Source organism: Cibotium barometz, chromosome 7 (assembly GCF_041138505.1).
Source record: "Cibotium barometz isolate CiBa-2024 chromosome 7, ASM4113850v1, whole genome shotgun sequence".
NCBI lineage: Eukaryota > Viridiplantae > Streptophyta > Polypodiopsida > Cyatheales > Cibotiaceae > Cibotium > Cibotium barometz.
In genome coordinates this window covers 15,923,555-15,940,617 of record NC_141052.1, presented here as the reverse complement: position 1 = coordinate 15,940,617, position 17,063 = coordinate 15,923,555, and the positions used below count along the sequence as shown (strand labels likewise).

General features: G+C 47.4%; 1 protein-coding gene across 2 annotated transcripts in view; it reads left to right on the top strand.

Annotated features, from left to right (window-relative positions):
* LOC147636741 (uncharacterized) overlaps nt 1-17,063 on the top strand; it is a 190,595-nt gene that overhangs the window by 60,106 nt on the left and 113,426 nt on the right. For both annotated transcript variants that reach the window (XM_086800244.1, XM_086800245.1), the window contains exons 7-12: nt 740-904; nt 1,601-1,657; nt 1,803-1,864; nt 1,996-2,050; nt 14,172-14,308; nt 14,948-15,013. In XM_086800244.1, coding sequence (XP_086656370.1) covers nt 740-904; nt 1,601-1,657; nt 1,803-1,864; nt 1,996-2,050; nt 14,172-14,308; nt 14,948-15,013 — 542 coding nt within the window. The remainder of the gene's footprint in view (nt 1-739; nt 905-1,600; nt 1,658-1,802; nt 1,865-1,995; nt 2,051-14,171; nt 14,309-14,947; nt 15,014-17,063) is intronic.

The window sequence follows — 17,063 nt, the reverse complement described above, 5'->3', positions numbered from 1 at the left end:
TTACATGTTTTTTTTAATGAGAAGAAAAAAGAATGAGGTGGAAAGCTGCATCGTGTTCTTAAAAACACAGTCTATGACTATGGTCAGGGCAGAAGATGCAGATAGACCGATATTATGCTGTGATATTATATCCCACGTGTCGTGTTTTTCTTATACACACTAATGATAAAGTTGTACAACAACTGACTTTATAATATCATTGATTGGCTCTGGTCGTGTGTTTGCCTGTTTTCAGGCCAGTGCATGCCTCCCTGTGTCTTCTCCTTCTTCCACCATTTTTTCAGCCCCCGTCTCCTCCTGCCTTCTGTTTGTGCCCTGTGCATTCCGTTCTTGTGTCTCCATATCTTTGCCCCAACCAAGGCTGATCATGCAGCTAGTTGGTCTTTTTGGGGGAACTCTAGCTCAAGACGAGCAGGTTCCACCACTGGTTTTGTTTATGGATGTTCAAGCTTTGTTCCCAATGAAAAAGAAACAAACCCTCATGACCTTCCAATATATTCTTTGGTCTATTGATTTAAACTGAAAAGGTATAAAGCAAGAACTAAAAGGGGGGAAAAAGGGCCAAGAAGGGGGAAGTAAGATAGAAGTCTAATTGCACAAATGTGTTGTGGAAGTAATGGTACAATGGATGGAAAGTGAAATGCAAGATGACTCCTGGAAGGATTATGCAAACCTTACTTTTAGATGTAAAACAATCACTTACTGATGCAATCTAACTCTGGTGTCTTGCTTGTAACAGGAAGGGAATATCTCGAACTATGATTATTTGATTTATCTGAATTTGGCAGCAGGCCGCAGTTTTTGTGATTTGACACAGTGGCCTGTCATGCCCTGGGTCTTAAAAGAATACAAGTCTCATGTCCTGGACCTCAGTGATCCAGAGGCATTTCGAGATCTCTCAAAGGTTTAGTAGTTCCTCCTTTTACATCTGTGAAAAAAATGGTCATTTTATTAATTGGGCACTACCATTATCGGAAAATAATAAAGAGATTGGTTAGTTATAAACATTGCCTTTTGAAATAAAAACCGCCTGCTGCCTCTCTCTCTCACGCTGTTTCATGCTGGAAAGCACGCGGTCTTAGACCCCATTGTTTTTCTTCCTCTTGTGCCTATGGATGCTTGCTGTTAGGTGTGGATTTCGTTCATGGCTTGCTGTCACATATTGATTTCCTCCTTTTGCATGTGGATGTTGGGTGTGGATTTTGTTCACGGTGTCACATGTTGGGTGTGGATTTTGTTCACGGTGTCACATGTTGTAATTTTGGTTTTCTCTTTCAAGTTCGGTGTTATGTTTCTCACATTAGCCTTTTTTTTCTTGTACTGACTTGGAGATGTATCTTTCACATGCTCACCATAGTGCACACCATGCTGATGATGATGAGATTGATATACAGCTAGTCTAACTTCTTGTATGATTTTTTTGAGTTTCGTACTACTTTTGGTCTCATAGACCTATTGGGTCTTTTGAAGATGTGTAATATAACTTTCTTTCTTTTGGTCTTGTACCACATGGAACTCTTGTACCACTTTTGGTCTCATAGACCCGTTGGGTCTTTTGAAGATGTGTGATATAAGTTTCTTTCATTCTTTTCTTGCTCAGCCTATTGGAGCTTTAAATGCTGAACGCCTGTCCATCTATAAAGAACGTTATGCCCAGGTAAAGGAGTCTTCTCCAAAATGGGTATACTGGATTGACATTATCATAGAATACACAATCTCGTCTTAGCTTGAGAGCTTTTCTTGAAAGCAATGCTGTTTTAGGAGAAGGAGAAGTCAAGCCTTTCTCTTTTTGTCTTGTAAAGATGGCAGAAGAAGGTGGTCCAGATCATCCATTTCTTTATGGAACACACTATTCTACACCTGGGTAAGATGCATAGGCAATGTGGCTATTTCTCCATTATAGTGCTGGTCTCTGATTGATTGTAAGTACATCTTTCTTATGCTGTTGGATATGCTACAACTGCTTTGACTGATTTTGGGTGTCAATCGATTAAGGTATGTGCTTTATTGGCTTGTCCGTTCTGCTCCGGCACACATGCTTAGACTTCAAGTAAGCATTCTTTATACTGTGAAGTTTTGCTTCATACCTCCCCTTGCATTTCTTGTTTCGTTAAAAAAAAAACAATCTCAAGATCAGTAGTAAGTGTGCGAACTTTTTTGGATATGTTCTGAAGGGGGGAAAAAGAATTTCATATTCATACGACTAGTGTACAGTTAGGCGTTTGTCTTTTTGTAGAGGGGTAGGTTGCCCGTGGTATGCACATGTGAAATCATGGTGTGTGTGTGAGTTATCCCACATGAAGGGATTGTAATGTGCCTTGGTGCAATTGTATAAAAAGGTGGTTGTATGGATGGAATTCATTCCAAAGTAAAACATTTTGGTATGAGAAGTGCAGTGCGATGAGCCCATAGGGTGCCCATCAGCCTGTCCATTGGCCTTGGGATAATAGGTGCAGGATCCCTGGACTTATATGGGGATGTTCTTGCTTAACTCCTCTACAAGACAGTTCCCAACACACGCAAGCCCCAACGACAGACGCCAGCTTTTGGTAAAAGGCCAGCCCTTTCAACTCATAGCCAGTCAGCCCTACGAGGCTAGTCATGATGATGTCTTGCGTCGGTGTGTCAGCCCTCATGAGGTGCCCCATCTAGTCCAAGATGCCCACTCAGGACCTGGTCGTGGTCACTATCCCAGCCACATCTCGGGCCACTTCTAGTTCAAGCACAGCCTGCGGTGGCCAGCCATGTTCAAAGATTCCATCGAGTACACCAACTCTTGTGACACATGTCAACGGTGTGACATGCGAGGGTTTGATCATAGTAAAACAACCTTAGGCTTAACTGCACTTAGAAATACTTAAGAGATAGAGAATGGTTTCAATGCAAATGCAATGCAGCTATATTAAATGCAATGGTTACAACGAGATCTATGAATAGATCTACGTCTGTCCTAAATTAGTATCCTTCTCAGGAAGAGAGAGATATGCTGAATAATGATGATGACTGAATGTTCCTTTCTCCAATGCTGAGGTCCACCCTTGAAATGCTGGCTTTCCTCTATGTAGGAGACAGGAGATGGCTGAATGCTGACTTCTAACTGTATGCTAACTATGCTTGTTGTGATGCATGCCCTAAATGTTCTTGATGCCTTGTGTACTGCTGTAGGTGCTGTAACAGCCCCATACAATGCTGCACATGCTGTAACTACTGTGATCTATGCTTGGGTACATGATTTAACTGCTGTAAATGCTGGATTGATGCTGTGATCTATGCTTGGGTACATGTTTTAACTGCTGTAAATGCTGGATTGATGCTTGAATGCTATGCTTAATGCCAAGAATGCTCTGCTTAATGCTTATGCATGCCTAGAATGCCATGGCACCTGTACACCAACTAGGTGTGCATGTGACAAACGGTGTGGGCCCAAACCCACCCATCAATCCAACTGGCTTCTGTAGATCTCCTTAGCACGGCCGCCCTTTGACCAGTGGGGAATTCATTTTGTGGGCCCCATAGATCCCGTGGCCCATCCCAATTGGTGCAATTATATCCTCATCACCACCAATTACGCCACCAAGTGGGCTGAAGCCCAAGCCACAGAGGATTGCACAGCCAATACCGTGGTCTGGTTCTTATATGAGCACATCTTTGTCTGCTTTGGCTGCCCCTTGGAAATCACCAATGACAGGGGGTCCCACTTCGTCAACGAAGTTATCACCAACTTACTCAGCAACTACGTGTCTCTCAGCCATCTCAAGCAGATCTGCCATTGCGGGGATGTAACTGAAAAGGGTGGGTGGGCGGGAACAAAGAAGAACTTAACCTACAAGTGGCTGTCTAGCAAATCAGCCCATCTTCCTCTTGCTTCTCCTCTTCCCGAACAGTCCAAAACAGTCCACCAATCAACATGAACAGTCCCCTCATGCTCAAAAAATTCCCAAGAACTATGAAGAGCCTAGGGCTCTGATACCATGTCAGAATATGTAGCGGAGATGAAGACAAAATGTGAGATCACAAGAGCATGAGCTTTTTGGATTGGAGTAAGCTTGGGTGCATTGGTCGAGTTCTTGGAGCCAGAGACTTACATGCTCTATCCTGGGGAAGACCCTATTTGGTTCTGGCCTTTTTCTTCCAAGGCGGGTTTGCTGAATTTGAGTCATTGGGAGTGTGAGAGTGTATAGCACCTGGAAACACTCTTGGAAGCTTGGAAAACACCCCCTAGCAATCTTGGATATGGAGTTGGGAAGGAGAAAGTGCAGAAAATATAGCCAAAGAGGCCTCATGAAGGAGGTGCCTACTTCTAGAGAGAGAGGGAAGAGTGAGATGGTGAGTTGTCCAGTCTAGGTGTGAGGTAGGTGCTTTGTGGTACGGAGACATGACTGGTTGCTCCCTTTGTACAAAGGAGATAAGGTCTGGGTGGTGGGCATTGGGTTTTGTCCACCTCGGGACATCAATGTGTCCACTTTAAAAATAACGTTATCAGAGAGTTCATCAATACTTGTTGCGGGTTCGCCAGTGTTGATGCGGGAGAGATGGTTTGCCCTGACATGATGCTTGCCCGACCATAGTAGAATTTCAAAGTCAAATTCTTGGAATAGAAGCAACCACCTCCATACACGACCAGCCACCTATGGTTTATTGAGGAGGTATTTGAGGGCATGGTGATCCGAGATGATGATCAAGTGGCTGCCCAAAAAATAGTAACGGAACTTTTGGCAGGCGTAGACAATGGCCAGACCTTCCCGCTCCGTGTTGTTGTAGTTCTGCACAGCTGGGGTGAGAAGACGACTAGATGGGCGGGTCCATTTTGTACTCTTGACTTGGTTGGGTGAGGACTGCACCACCAACGGTGAGACTTGCATCCGTGTGGACGTGAAAAATGATTTACTAGTCGCGCGGATGAGAATGGGTGCTTCGGTGAGGCGCTTCTTAAGGTAGGAGAAGGCATTGGACACCACATCGTCTAGTAGAAGATGGTGGAAGGTTTGACTAGGTGGGTCAAGGGAAGAGCGACATCAACGTACATATTTATGAAGCAGTGATGATAGCCGGTATCTCCGACAAAGACTTGGGCTCCTTTGGGGCTGATGGGGGGTGGTAGGCGAGGGATGGCGACGATTTTATCAGGGTCAGGTGCCAAGCCTTCGGAAGAGATGATGTGACCTAGGAGTGTGCCTTGGACCACCAAGAAGCGACACGTAAGGGTTTGAGATGTAAACGGGAAGAGCAACACTTGGCAAAAACTAAAGCTAACTGTGTAAGGTGCTCTAAAAAAGCTTCTATACAAGAGACTAGTTGAGTGCCTGTGAAACTAGAGAGATCATCAGTGAAAGTGCGGAGGAAACTGAGAAGGTACTTCCTGAAGATGTTGGTAACGATTCTTTGGAAGGTGGCCGAGGCATTGCAGAGCCCGAAGGGCATCTTGTTGTAGATGTATGTGCCCCATTGGGTCACGAATGTTGTCTTGGAGTGGTTGGCCGGGTGGATGGCTACTTGGTTGTAACTGTTGAAACCGTCGATGAAACTATATAGGGCATGCCCGGCCACATCCTCTTAGACGAGATCCATGAATGGGAGTGGAAGTCCGTTCTGGATGGTAGCTTTGTTGAGGGACCTAAAGTCCATGTAGACACGGATTTTGTTGGTTTTCTTCTTGGGGGAGATGACCATGCTGATGGTGGATCCTCGTGAATGGTTGGTGTGTGTGTGATGGGGATACACTAAGGGTGGGGATGAAGGGCTGCGTGCAACAGAGCAAGTGGGCGGTGGATGTCCTACTAAAATCAAGTGGGTGGTCCAGATTGGTTGGAATGTGAAGTCGGTTGAAGTGGATGCTGGTTGCTTGGGGCAATCCCAGGTGTAGTGATCCTTAGATTCTGGACAGTGCTTGCAGGAAGGGGGCACTGACTTTGGTAGTGGCCATATTCCCCACATCTGTAGCAGCAGAGGACGCGGCGATTGTAGGGTGGGGGAGGGCGAGTAGGATGGTTCATGGGGGCTGCTACCATAGTGGCTGGTGCAGGAGGATGGGGAATGAGCGGTGGAAGGTAGGTCACTTGAGGAGTAGGTTGGCAAAGGGGAGGTGTAGCAGTGTGGAAGGTTGTCGTAATGGTAAGAGAGGCGGTGGCGCAATGGGCAGGGTTAGGGTTTGTTGAGGCGGGGTGAGGGGCTTGTTGCTAATGAAGTTGATGGAATCCCTTCGGATAGTAACAATCTTTATCTTCATGTCCTCCCTTTTCGCAGAGGGAGTAGTACTTGCTCTTTGGGCATTCATGGACGGTGTCCGAGTGATTGGCATACGGCACCCCACAACCCCTTCTTGGCTTCTTGTTGTGTCTTCAGTTCCTCAATCTCCTTTCTGAGTTGGAGCAGAGTGCTTTCCTCGCTCTGAGATTTCTGCCTCACTTTGAGTGCCTCTGGCTCCTACTTCAGCTGAGCCACTAGGTCATCCAGTGGTAGCACCATTGGATGTACAGAGTCCATGTCACGCTCAAACATGAGACATGCATTTTCTAGCTGGGAGGCTAGCTCTTCGAATTCCAACAAGGTGACTGGGGGGGTCCGGGGGTTGGGGGGGCTGGAGAACTCTCCTGAATCTTTTGTTGCGTGGTCCTGTGCAAGGTTTACCCATTGACGCACCATGAAGTTGATAGGGTAAGTCGGTAGGCGGGCCACCGGCATTGTTGTCCATGTCATAAGTTCTGACACACTCTCCCCCAGTAGCAGTTGCAGGTTCCCTAGCTCCTGGAGAAGGCGGTCCTCATAGTTACCAAGACGAAAGGTGCGGAGGAAGGTGTTCTTAAGGGTGGCCCAGTCCGCAAAGTGGTCAGTTGGAAATTGACTAAACCACTTGTTTGCAGAGCCCTCTAGAGTGGACGGAAAGAAAAGGCATCCTCCCGCTCAAGGCATCGGCTCTTGCACATAGAGATGAACTGCCGGATATGGTCATCTACATCTTCAGTGGTGGATCCTCTATAGGTGGCAAGCTTGACATTTACTTGGCCCAAGCCAAGATGGTTAGTTGGACTAGGAGGGGTGGTTGGGCCTCCACCATTGTTACCGAGTGGTGGTTCTCTGGACAATATGTCCGGAGTCCACAATGCTCACAGTGCAACATACACATGAATAGATAGATTAGAATGGAGCATAACACAAATGGCAAGATTGGCAAGAGTGGCAAGAATATTGGAACGACTTGTATTACTCCAAGACACTGTTACATGCCCTTCATTGTACCGTGGGCACCCAGCAGTGGTCACAGTGGAACAACTTGTATTACTCGAAGACAATGTTACATGCCCTTCACTGTATTGTGGGCACCCAACAGTGGTCACAGTGAGTAGGATGACACATAGGCTGAAATAGACAAGTGACTACAACACTTGAGGTTAAGGATAGCATTTAGTATGAAGGATGAAGCATGAAGCATGAAGGATGTCCTCAAAGATGAGTTGAGGGACCATTTAAATAATTGCAGGAAGATGTGGTAGAGTTGGCTGCTATCTTTGGTAGACGGCATCGGAGTGAAAGGCCTTGGGTGGAATCTGCTATCCTTGGTAGATGCCCGTTGGAGTGTTAGTGTGGTGCCTTCAATGCCAGAGCATGCACCTCTCATGTATCCGTTGGTGGTGTGCCTTCGTTTCTGGATAGCTCACCAAATGCTCCAGGATGGTTTCTCTAGGGTTGAACCACTGTGGCAGTGTGGCGCCCTGAGATGGTCCAGCCAGAACAGTGCAGTGGGTGGCTACAAAATTGGCGAGTTTGGTGGGAGCCAAAACATGCTTTTGGCCACCCATGTGTGGATTGGCAAATCAGGCAGGCCGACTTGTCTAGTTGGACTTTTTGTGAGGAGCAGTCGGGTGGGTGCAACAGTAGGCTGACATCTTCAACTTGCCAATGAGTCCACACGAGGTCCTATAAACAGGACCACGCCACACAATCACCTCCCCCCCCACCCCCACCCCCACAAAAAAAAGAAAAAAAAGAAAAGAGAAGGATGCATAAAGCAGCAGATATTCTGCATATCTCAAAGCTTCTTAGCACACCAGTGCACAGGCGTTTGGAGAGCAAGGAGTTGATCTGGTAGCCAGAATTTGCACCATGACATAATTAGATGCCTGTTTACTATGAGATACGGGGACCCTACCACTGTCTCTCTAGGGGTTCTGGCCTTTGCCATGAGTGGCGCACTACAGGCATGAGAGATGTCTGCGACTTTACCTACTAGGGCTTTGGCACCACAGATTGAGGTAGGAGCCCGAGAGATGGGATACCACACAGACATTTATCAGTGACTTCTTTGGCCCTCACTAGAGAGCCCTGGCCGACACTGAACCCATACAAGATCCACTGGGATTGGACAGACTAGGACAGAGCCACATGACCCCACAGTGAGCACCCCCTAGGCCCACAGCATGTAGGTAACGACTCGCTTGTGCACAAGTCTTCCGGAGAGCCAGACGCCCTTCATCTCGGAGACCCATACCTTTCATTCGCTAGCTCTTAATTTGGGACTTACGTCAGCAACACACAGAGGCCCCATTACAGGTAGCGGCTATTGAGGCAATGTACTTGGTGCATGAGGAGGAGGATACATTATGAGTCTTGATTCATGAAGTACTTTTTGCTGCCTATTTTGTTTGTACACATAGGGCCTATGTTGTATGTTGGCTTTTTGTTTTCTTTAGGCAGCTAGTTTTTATGTTGTCTTAATATTTAGTTTACCTTTTTTTCCCCAAGAAAAGATCCTGCATTAGTCATAAAAGATGGAACATGTGGGGATGTGGACTACAAAGAAGCCCTCACGTGAAGTGAAATGTGCAACCCTGTAACAGATATAGCAGAAAAGTAAAAAAGGGGAGACTCCCCTTCTAGCTTGCAGCTCTCAGAGGGAAATACATCAGGGTGCGGGTTGGAGGAGGAAAAAGCCAAACTGGAGGCTTGTATGCCATGACATGTTATTCTAGCCCGTAGTAAGGAATGGGCCACGACTCCATGTGTGAAAAATGTTGCACACTTCTATTGCATCCTGTCGAAGTCACCAATGAGGCGCTCCCATCTCCCTCGAAGGGAGTGTATAATGTCCATCCATACATGCCAGATAGTCTCCGCTCCTGTGGGGAGTGGGGTGTTCGGGGGGTATGTGTGTGTGTGGGGTGGGGGGGGGGGGCGGGTGTGGTGCCAATGTCGAGTGGGAGCGAGGTGTATTGCCGCCTGCTGTCTACCATCTGACATCTGTTGTCTGCCGTTCACAATCTACCGTCTACTCTCTCTGCAGCGTCAGCCGCCGTCTGTTAGCCTCTGCAGCAGTAGTCGTCTGTTGTCTGCCGTCCGCCATCTTCTATCTACTCTCTGCAGCGTCAGCCGCCGTCTGTGTTAGCCTTGCAGTGCCAGTTGTCTGTTGCTTCTGCAGCACCAATGCTCTGCCCCTTTCGCTGCTTCTGCAGCACCAGCAACCCTCGCATACAGAGAGCCTTGGGAGCCATCACAGAGCAGGAGTCGAGGAGAGAGATGAGGAGACTTACCCGCCGCAAAAGGCGGGCCTTCGCAGAGATACAGGAGCTAGAGATCTTTCATTTCTTCATGAGCAGAGATAGCCCTATCTCATGGCGGCACTTCAGAGAGCCCCGGACACCGACACCCATTGCAGACCCACAGACATGGCACACATATGTAGAGGGCCTATACCACGCCCCACAGCAGCCACCTACACCTCAGCCACAGGAGCCTCGACCTACCACAGCTAGCTTCTTTACCCACTCGATGGTAAAGGAAGCTATCCGCTGCCTACAGCATGGACGGGCCGCGGACCATATGGGCCTACAGGGTGAGCATCTCATATATGCAGTAGATTCTTTGGCTCCTTTTCTTGCACACTTGTTTAACAGGGCACTAGCAGAGGGTTTGCCTGCGGAGTGGACGATGCACACCATTGTGCCGATTCACTAAACAGGGGATATGCTCGATCCGAGCAACTACACGACGGTTATGGTTGGCCACGTGCTGGCCAAACTCTATGGTGCAGTGTTGGAGCAAGAGCTTAGCTTATATGCTAAAAGCGAGCAGGTTTACGCTCATCAGGGCAGGCAGGCTTCAGGAGAGCTTTCTCTACCACTGACCATGTATTCACTTTGAGATGTATGATTGATCAAGCCAGAGTGAGGGAGAGAAAGCTCTATTGCTGCTTTGTGGATTTCCACAAGGCATTTGACACAGTACCACGAGAGAGGCTCTTTCAGTGCCTGCAGTCTCTTGGCATACCAGCAGATATGACACGGGGCATCTATGCATTATATGAGCAGGTTTTTGGGCGAGTCAGATGCCCAGGAGGTATGTCCGAGACTATTGCTAGCACCATTGGTGTGAAGCAAGGATGCCCACTTTCCCCCAGGCTATTTGGGTTATACATTGATGAGGTGACTGACTTCATTACACGGGGAGGCGGAGATGGAGTTGATCTAGCAGGTACCTCAGTACATATTATGCTTTATGCTGATGATATTGTATTAGTGTCTGAGTCCCTAGGAGGTCTACAGCAGCATCTACATGCACTCGATGATTTCTGCACACAGAGGGGTCTTACTGTGAACCTTGGGAAAACCAAGGTTATGGTCTTTCATACATCGAGACAGGGCAGGAGTCAGCTGACATTCACTCTCGCAGGACGCCAGGTGGAGGTGGTGACATCATACGTGTACCTAGGGGTTACCTTCTCTGCAAAACAGCCACGCGCTTCACCATGGTTCAGCAGCCAGAGCCAGATTGACACGGGGATATGTAGCATTGGCTATGCTAGAGAGACAGTGCCACCAGGCACATTTTCAGGAGCCCCGGACGAAGGAATGGCTATTTGACACATTAGTCATAGTGGCACTGATGTATGGAGCAGCGGTATGGGCGCCAGGACTTGCTACCCATTGGTGTTACAGATAGAGAGACCACGGGCCCTCATGATGGCACGCATGATACGCAGCAAACCGTCAGTACCTCATGACATTATCCGACCAGAGTTTGCTGCGCCTCCTATGATGGTAGAGGCCATATTCCAGACTATATGCCTACTAGACAGATTCAGAGAGATGCCACAGGACAAATTGTCATACAGAGCTTTTGAGGCATCTAGACAACTGGCTGAGGTAGGAGACAGCGGATCATGGTATGCACAGGTCACACATTGGTTCTCATAGCATGGCTTAGACATGGATCAACTACCACCATTCCAGTATGACAGGGATGCACCACATATCCGTCTCTCTCATAGTGAGAGGAAGAGAGTATTGAGACAGGACCTATGGCAGCTCTGTACACGAGACACATGGATATCACCTACACAGCCTCTTCCACCGAAGAGACATGGATATCACCTACACAGCCTCTTCCACCGAAGACGCTATACTACAGAGATCACTTCATGAGTATCATTGATGATGGATTTATAGAGAGGCCTAGATACATGGAGGGCTTTTTACCACACGGCTCCCGAGTAGCTATTGGTCAGCTTAGAGTCTCATCACATCGATTGGAGATCGAGACTGGCAGAGCAGCACGGATCCCCCGAGAGGAGAGGGTATGCAGATTGTGCAGAGAGGAGGTGGAGAGTGAGGAGCATTATGCATGCAGATGCAGAGCATATACAGCCATCAGAGAGAGATATCCCATTTTATTTAGAGAGCCACATTCCCTACGCCAGATCTTTGAGGCAGCAGACCAGCGCATACTGGGGAGATTCATTCTAGACATACAGCGTCACAGAGAGACATCATTATAGGCTCAGACAGCTCCAGAGGGGGGACGACAGACACAGATTACTATATTTTTTCAGAGATCCACCCCACTCCCAGCCCCTACACAGCAGGGAATTACTCTCCAGAGAGCAGAGACACTCAGAGCCCGCAGGAGACAGAGGACACCTGGCTTTCGGACACCACGCCTATACCAGAGAGAGATGACAGAGATCATAGCTCAGTTTCACAGAGAGGGTGCGGAGCGACTGGCTCGCTTTAGAGCAGACCCAGGCATGTTCTTCAGGGAGCTGTGGACACCCCCTTCATTGATGTATACCATTCTATACCCCTAGTATGGTACAGGATGGAGCTAGCTAGGTTGCATATCATGATTGTATACTCCATGCATATAGCTTTGCATTCTCCTAGTAGTAGAGCTCCATCACCTCCCCCACTCATTGTACTTATTGCACACCCAGATTCAGCTTTTTTAGTTCAGTACTTTTTCATTTTGTTGGGATGACAGAGGATACCCCACACAGGTACACTAATTTGTCTCATAGGTCGAGTTCGGTCTTTTGGAAGACGTTAATAAAATCTTTTTTTCTTTCTTTCTTTCTCTCTCTCTCTCATTCTGTGTGAGCTGCTCCATCCTTCGTACCACACTTTTGGCTCTCTCTCTCTCTCTCTCTCTCATTTCTGTGTGAGACACCAACTTCAGATGTACTCTTAGTTTTGGTCTTATAGGCCACTATTGCCTCTTAGAGATGTTAATATATCATTTCATTTCTCTCTCTCTCTCTCTCTCTCTCTCTCTCTCTCTCTTCTGTGTGAGCTTTTCATCCTTCGTACTGATGTTATTGTGAGGAAAGCCACTTTGCACGCTGATTTTGCAGCTCAAAAACAGCCATGGGCACAGATGTGAGCAGCCATGTGCACCACTTTGTAGTCCGCTACATTTGGTGCATAGACCAGAGATTATTGGGAGGTGGTTTTTGGGCACTTTAAAGGAAAAATTCCAGGCTGCCCCTATAGCTCTAGGCTACTCATGGACTGGAAATTACTGACCGAGAAACTAGAATGGCATGGAAGACCACCCGCGGTTGGAAACACCATGTGGCCGGAAAGCATACATTGGAATAGGTTGTTTCGTTCTCTGTTAGGCCTTCTTGATCCATGGAAAGCTTTCTTCCTATCACAAAAGGGTGTATGTTTTGTGGCAGACGTGGTCAATGATGAAGGCTATGTTATCTCCTTCCCAGCAGCACGCTGGAGGTATGGGTTAGGTATGCACTATAGGTCTTTATGGCATCTCATACACACCCTCTTACAGCCTCTTTAGCCAGTGCCTGTGCTGAATCATGAGGTGCATTTGAAGGACTGGCGGGTCGCTCCACCACAAGCTACAAGGTCACATGAACTAACAGCTAAAAGGTCTATATCAAACTCCTTGCTCCTCCTTGGATCGCAGATCATGCTAATGTACTTTGGAAAATGCACAAAACAGATAGATGGTGGGGTGTTTGTTTGAGGAGCGTGTGGAAAAATGGTTTGCCATTGAAAGAAAGATTGTTCCTTTGGGGATGCATTGTGGGAGTTGTGCCTGTCAGTTTTTTTTTTTGAAAAGAGGCACATCGCTATGGCAAGATGTCACCGTTGCATGCTATGGGATGAGATAGTGCCCCATTTGCTATGGTATTGCGATTTCTTTCGTGCCCTCCTGGACAGACTGTGAGGGCATCTTCGCATGCGATTCTTGAGAGGTCAATTTGGAAAGATATTCTGGCTTTTCACTCAGATTCCACAACGATATACCAACTTCGGGGTATTCTTCGCGTGGACTACTTTTTGGGCACTATGGATAATATAGCAAAATAGAAATCAGATGCATTATGGACACATTCCTCTTGATCAATACGTCTACTTCGGACGGTTGTTGAGATAGTCTCGACATGGCTGCTGAAACTTGCAACAAATACATGACCAGCAACACATGGCCCTCTTTGACTGCTTCTAGGCAGTTAAATCCTTGGCCTCTATATAGGGGCCTCAATTGTATCATGATATTTTGTTTGTGGGTTCTCACCTCGCAATGAGGTTTCCCACTGGTAATATAAGAATTACTAAAAAAGAAGTGTGTATCTATTTATCACCTCCCCCCCTCCCCCCCCCCCCCCCCCCCCCCCCCCCCCCCCCCCCCCCCCCCTCTGTTGTGTTTTTTGCACGTTCCTCTTGTTTCATTGTCCAACTACATGAGAAGTGCTCTCTGTGAGATGGTGCAAGTTTGTGACATAGTAACAATCAGTCATGTTAGAATTTTCATCACAATTGTATTTTGGTTTAAAATAGGCATTTTGGTTCCCCCTTTTGCTTGAACAATGCCAGATCTTCAGCTATGTTGACAATATTGATATCAAAGTTTTCCTCTCAATGGTATTTTTGGTGTAGAATGGGCGCTTTGATGCTCCGGACCGCCTATTTGTGAGTATCATGGACTCTTGGGATAGTGTGATCAATAATCCAGCTGATCTAAAGGAGCTCATTCCGGAGTTTTTTGCTCATCCTGGAGATTTTCTTTTGATGAGGTACATTACGAATTCATTACCCTTTGCTATCTGCATTTTCATTGTTGTTGCTTTCTGTTCTATTTATTCATAATCAAGCTGGGTTGTATCTCTCTTCAGAAGGTGAGTAACTTTCTAGCTTATGGGAATGGCATAGGGTTCAAAGAGGTTAGTATTAGTGTGTTAGCCACCTAGCTTTCTAGTGGGGAAAGACATACACCTCAGAGATAGGTGAGACAAAAAACACCACCCTCCAAGAAAGAGGTTGGCGTGCTTAACTTAGTTATAGAAAAAACCCTTATATATCACTTTTTTTGATTCGCAATGCCTTGCTGCAGGTGTTTTTAGGATGGTTCCTTGCAAAGTGTGTGGCATTTTGTCATACTAATTTGGCATCTTGAAAGAAAACCTGATTAAGTAGCATATGATTGTGGCCTAGAACTTTGGCAGGTTTAAGGATGCTTCTATATATCTGTTGGTTTTTAAGTTCCTACAATTCTACTAGTCCTTACATAACAAACTCCCCACACCCCCCTCCCCCTCCCCCACCCCCCCCCCCCGCGGCTCCTTCCGCCTTTGCCTTTTCAGCCACACAATGGCACGCTTGTTTCCATTGATTCTGCATGTTCATCTAAGTTTTCTTTTTGTTGCACTTTGCAGGGAAGGTTTAAATTTGGGAGTAAGACAAGGTGGTGATGCAGTGGGTGATGTTAAACTCCCTCCATGGTAAGAACCATAATCTGCACCCTCCCTTTGGCAGATGGGTGTGATTGTTTTCAATCTCTCTCTCATAGGCCCTTGGGGTCTTCCGTAGACGTTAATATAACTCTCTCTCTCTCTCTCATGTTTCTATGTTCTTAGTATTTCCATGATGAGTTTCCATGGACAGTTTTGTATCACCCAAGTGAGATAGCTATGTTTATGTTTTCTTTCTGTTTTATTTTCCATTCCATGATGAGATATGCCATGGACATTATTGTATCACTTTGGTCTCATAGGCCCACTGGGTCTTTACTGGGTCTTTAGTAGACACTCTCTCTCTCTCTCTCTCTCTCTCTCTCTCTCTCTCTCTCTCCCCGACAGATTCTCAGTACCGTCCGGAAGGACGAGGATGCACGGTATCTTTGCGTGCGATTACAACTCAGCAGTGACAGAGTCATCCACATTGCTGTGTGTTATTTTGCACCACACTACTCCCCTTATGCCGCACAGCATGACTAGTCACCGTACTTACCATTATACGGGGATATCATGGAGTTCTCATAGTTGGGGGAAGTCCTCTTGCTCGAGGATTTCAACGCTAGGACGGAAAGTCAGTAGGTCTCACTACTCGATCTAGACGACCCTATGAAACTACAGGAGCTGGACACAGGGTTACAACGATCATCACAAGACCGTGAGGAGGTCACAGTGTATGGGAGATATTTCTTAGAGCTGGGAGCTGCACATGGTCTCGTTATCTATAACATGATGTCCCAATGGCCCTCCTCTGGCACCCTCACCTCCTTCCCTCGCTCACGAGGTACTAGCACTGTGGACTACCTTATCGGATCTCCGGATTTGGCACACCTTCTCCCCGACTTCTCCATCCTGCCACCCCCTTTTGAAGCTGAGCATGCCTATCTCTCTTTCACTCTTACTTGCACACCACCCGTCCGTCCACCACCACCCCCCATCTCACATTACACTCAGGTCCTTTTTGATCACGAGCTTGACCTTGTTTACTCCAACCACATCTACCGCCAACTCGAGGATGTGGAACCTATTGTCCCCCTATCCACCCTCACATCACAGCTCACCACCATACTCCACACATCCGCCACGGCTTCTTTCATCTCCACGCGTCGGTCTACGGCAAAGCGACCTTGCGGTTCCATGCCCAAGAACTGTTGGTATGATGACGAATTCCGGGCCACACGCTCCCGTCTTCAGCATGAGGTACGGATTGGGCAAATCGCAAAGCGCCAAGCGCAACGGATTTCCCAACGGCTCACTCAACGCAAGAAATGAGAGTTCTATGCTCGGAAATAGGATGAGTTATACCAACTTTTCGTAGGGCCGAACTGCAAAGACGCCTGGAGGAAACTCTGAGAACATCGCCCTCCCACACCTATCACCTGCTCGGACACATGGCACTCCTATGCACGCTCTGTCTACAATATCTCCCATCCCCCATCAGCCACCCCTACCCCCACCACCAGATCCCCGTCCCATCACCTCCACCTTCTTCACAAAGGGCATGGTCCTCAAAGCCATTCGTAGACTACGCAATGGGCGAGCCCGGGAACATGAGGGACTCACTGCCGAGTACATCTCGCATGCCGATGATACCCTACTAGCCTACATGTTCAATAGAGCCCTTTGTGAAGGATTTCCACCCTCTTGGTCCACCAACACCATCACCGCCATCCTCAAAGCCTCACCTAATAATTACAGGATGATCACTCTGGAGTATGGTATGCACTAGTTTCCACTTGGTTCTCAGTATATGGGCTCTGCATGGACCGCCTACCCCCCCCTTCAGTACAGTTTGGACTCCCCTTTTCTCGGGCTATCTCACGAGGATACCAGCTGGGTTATCCGGTTAGATCTTCTCAGCCTCTACACACATTGCACATGGATCACACCTCCGGAGCGCCCCACGAAGATACACTTCTATAGAGATCACTTCCTCACACTCACTGAGGATGGATTCATCCAGTAGCCGGGCTACTTGAGTGTTCACATGTCATTGCAATTGGCCAGATATGGGTTCCATCCCACTGCCTCAGAGTGG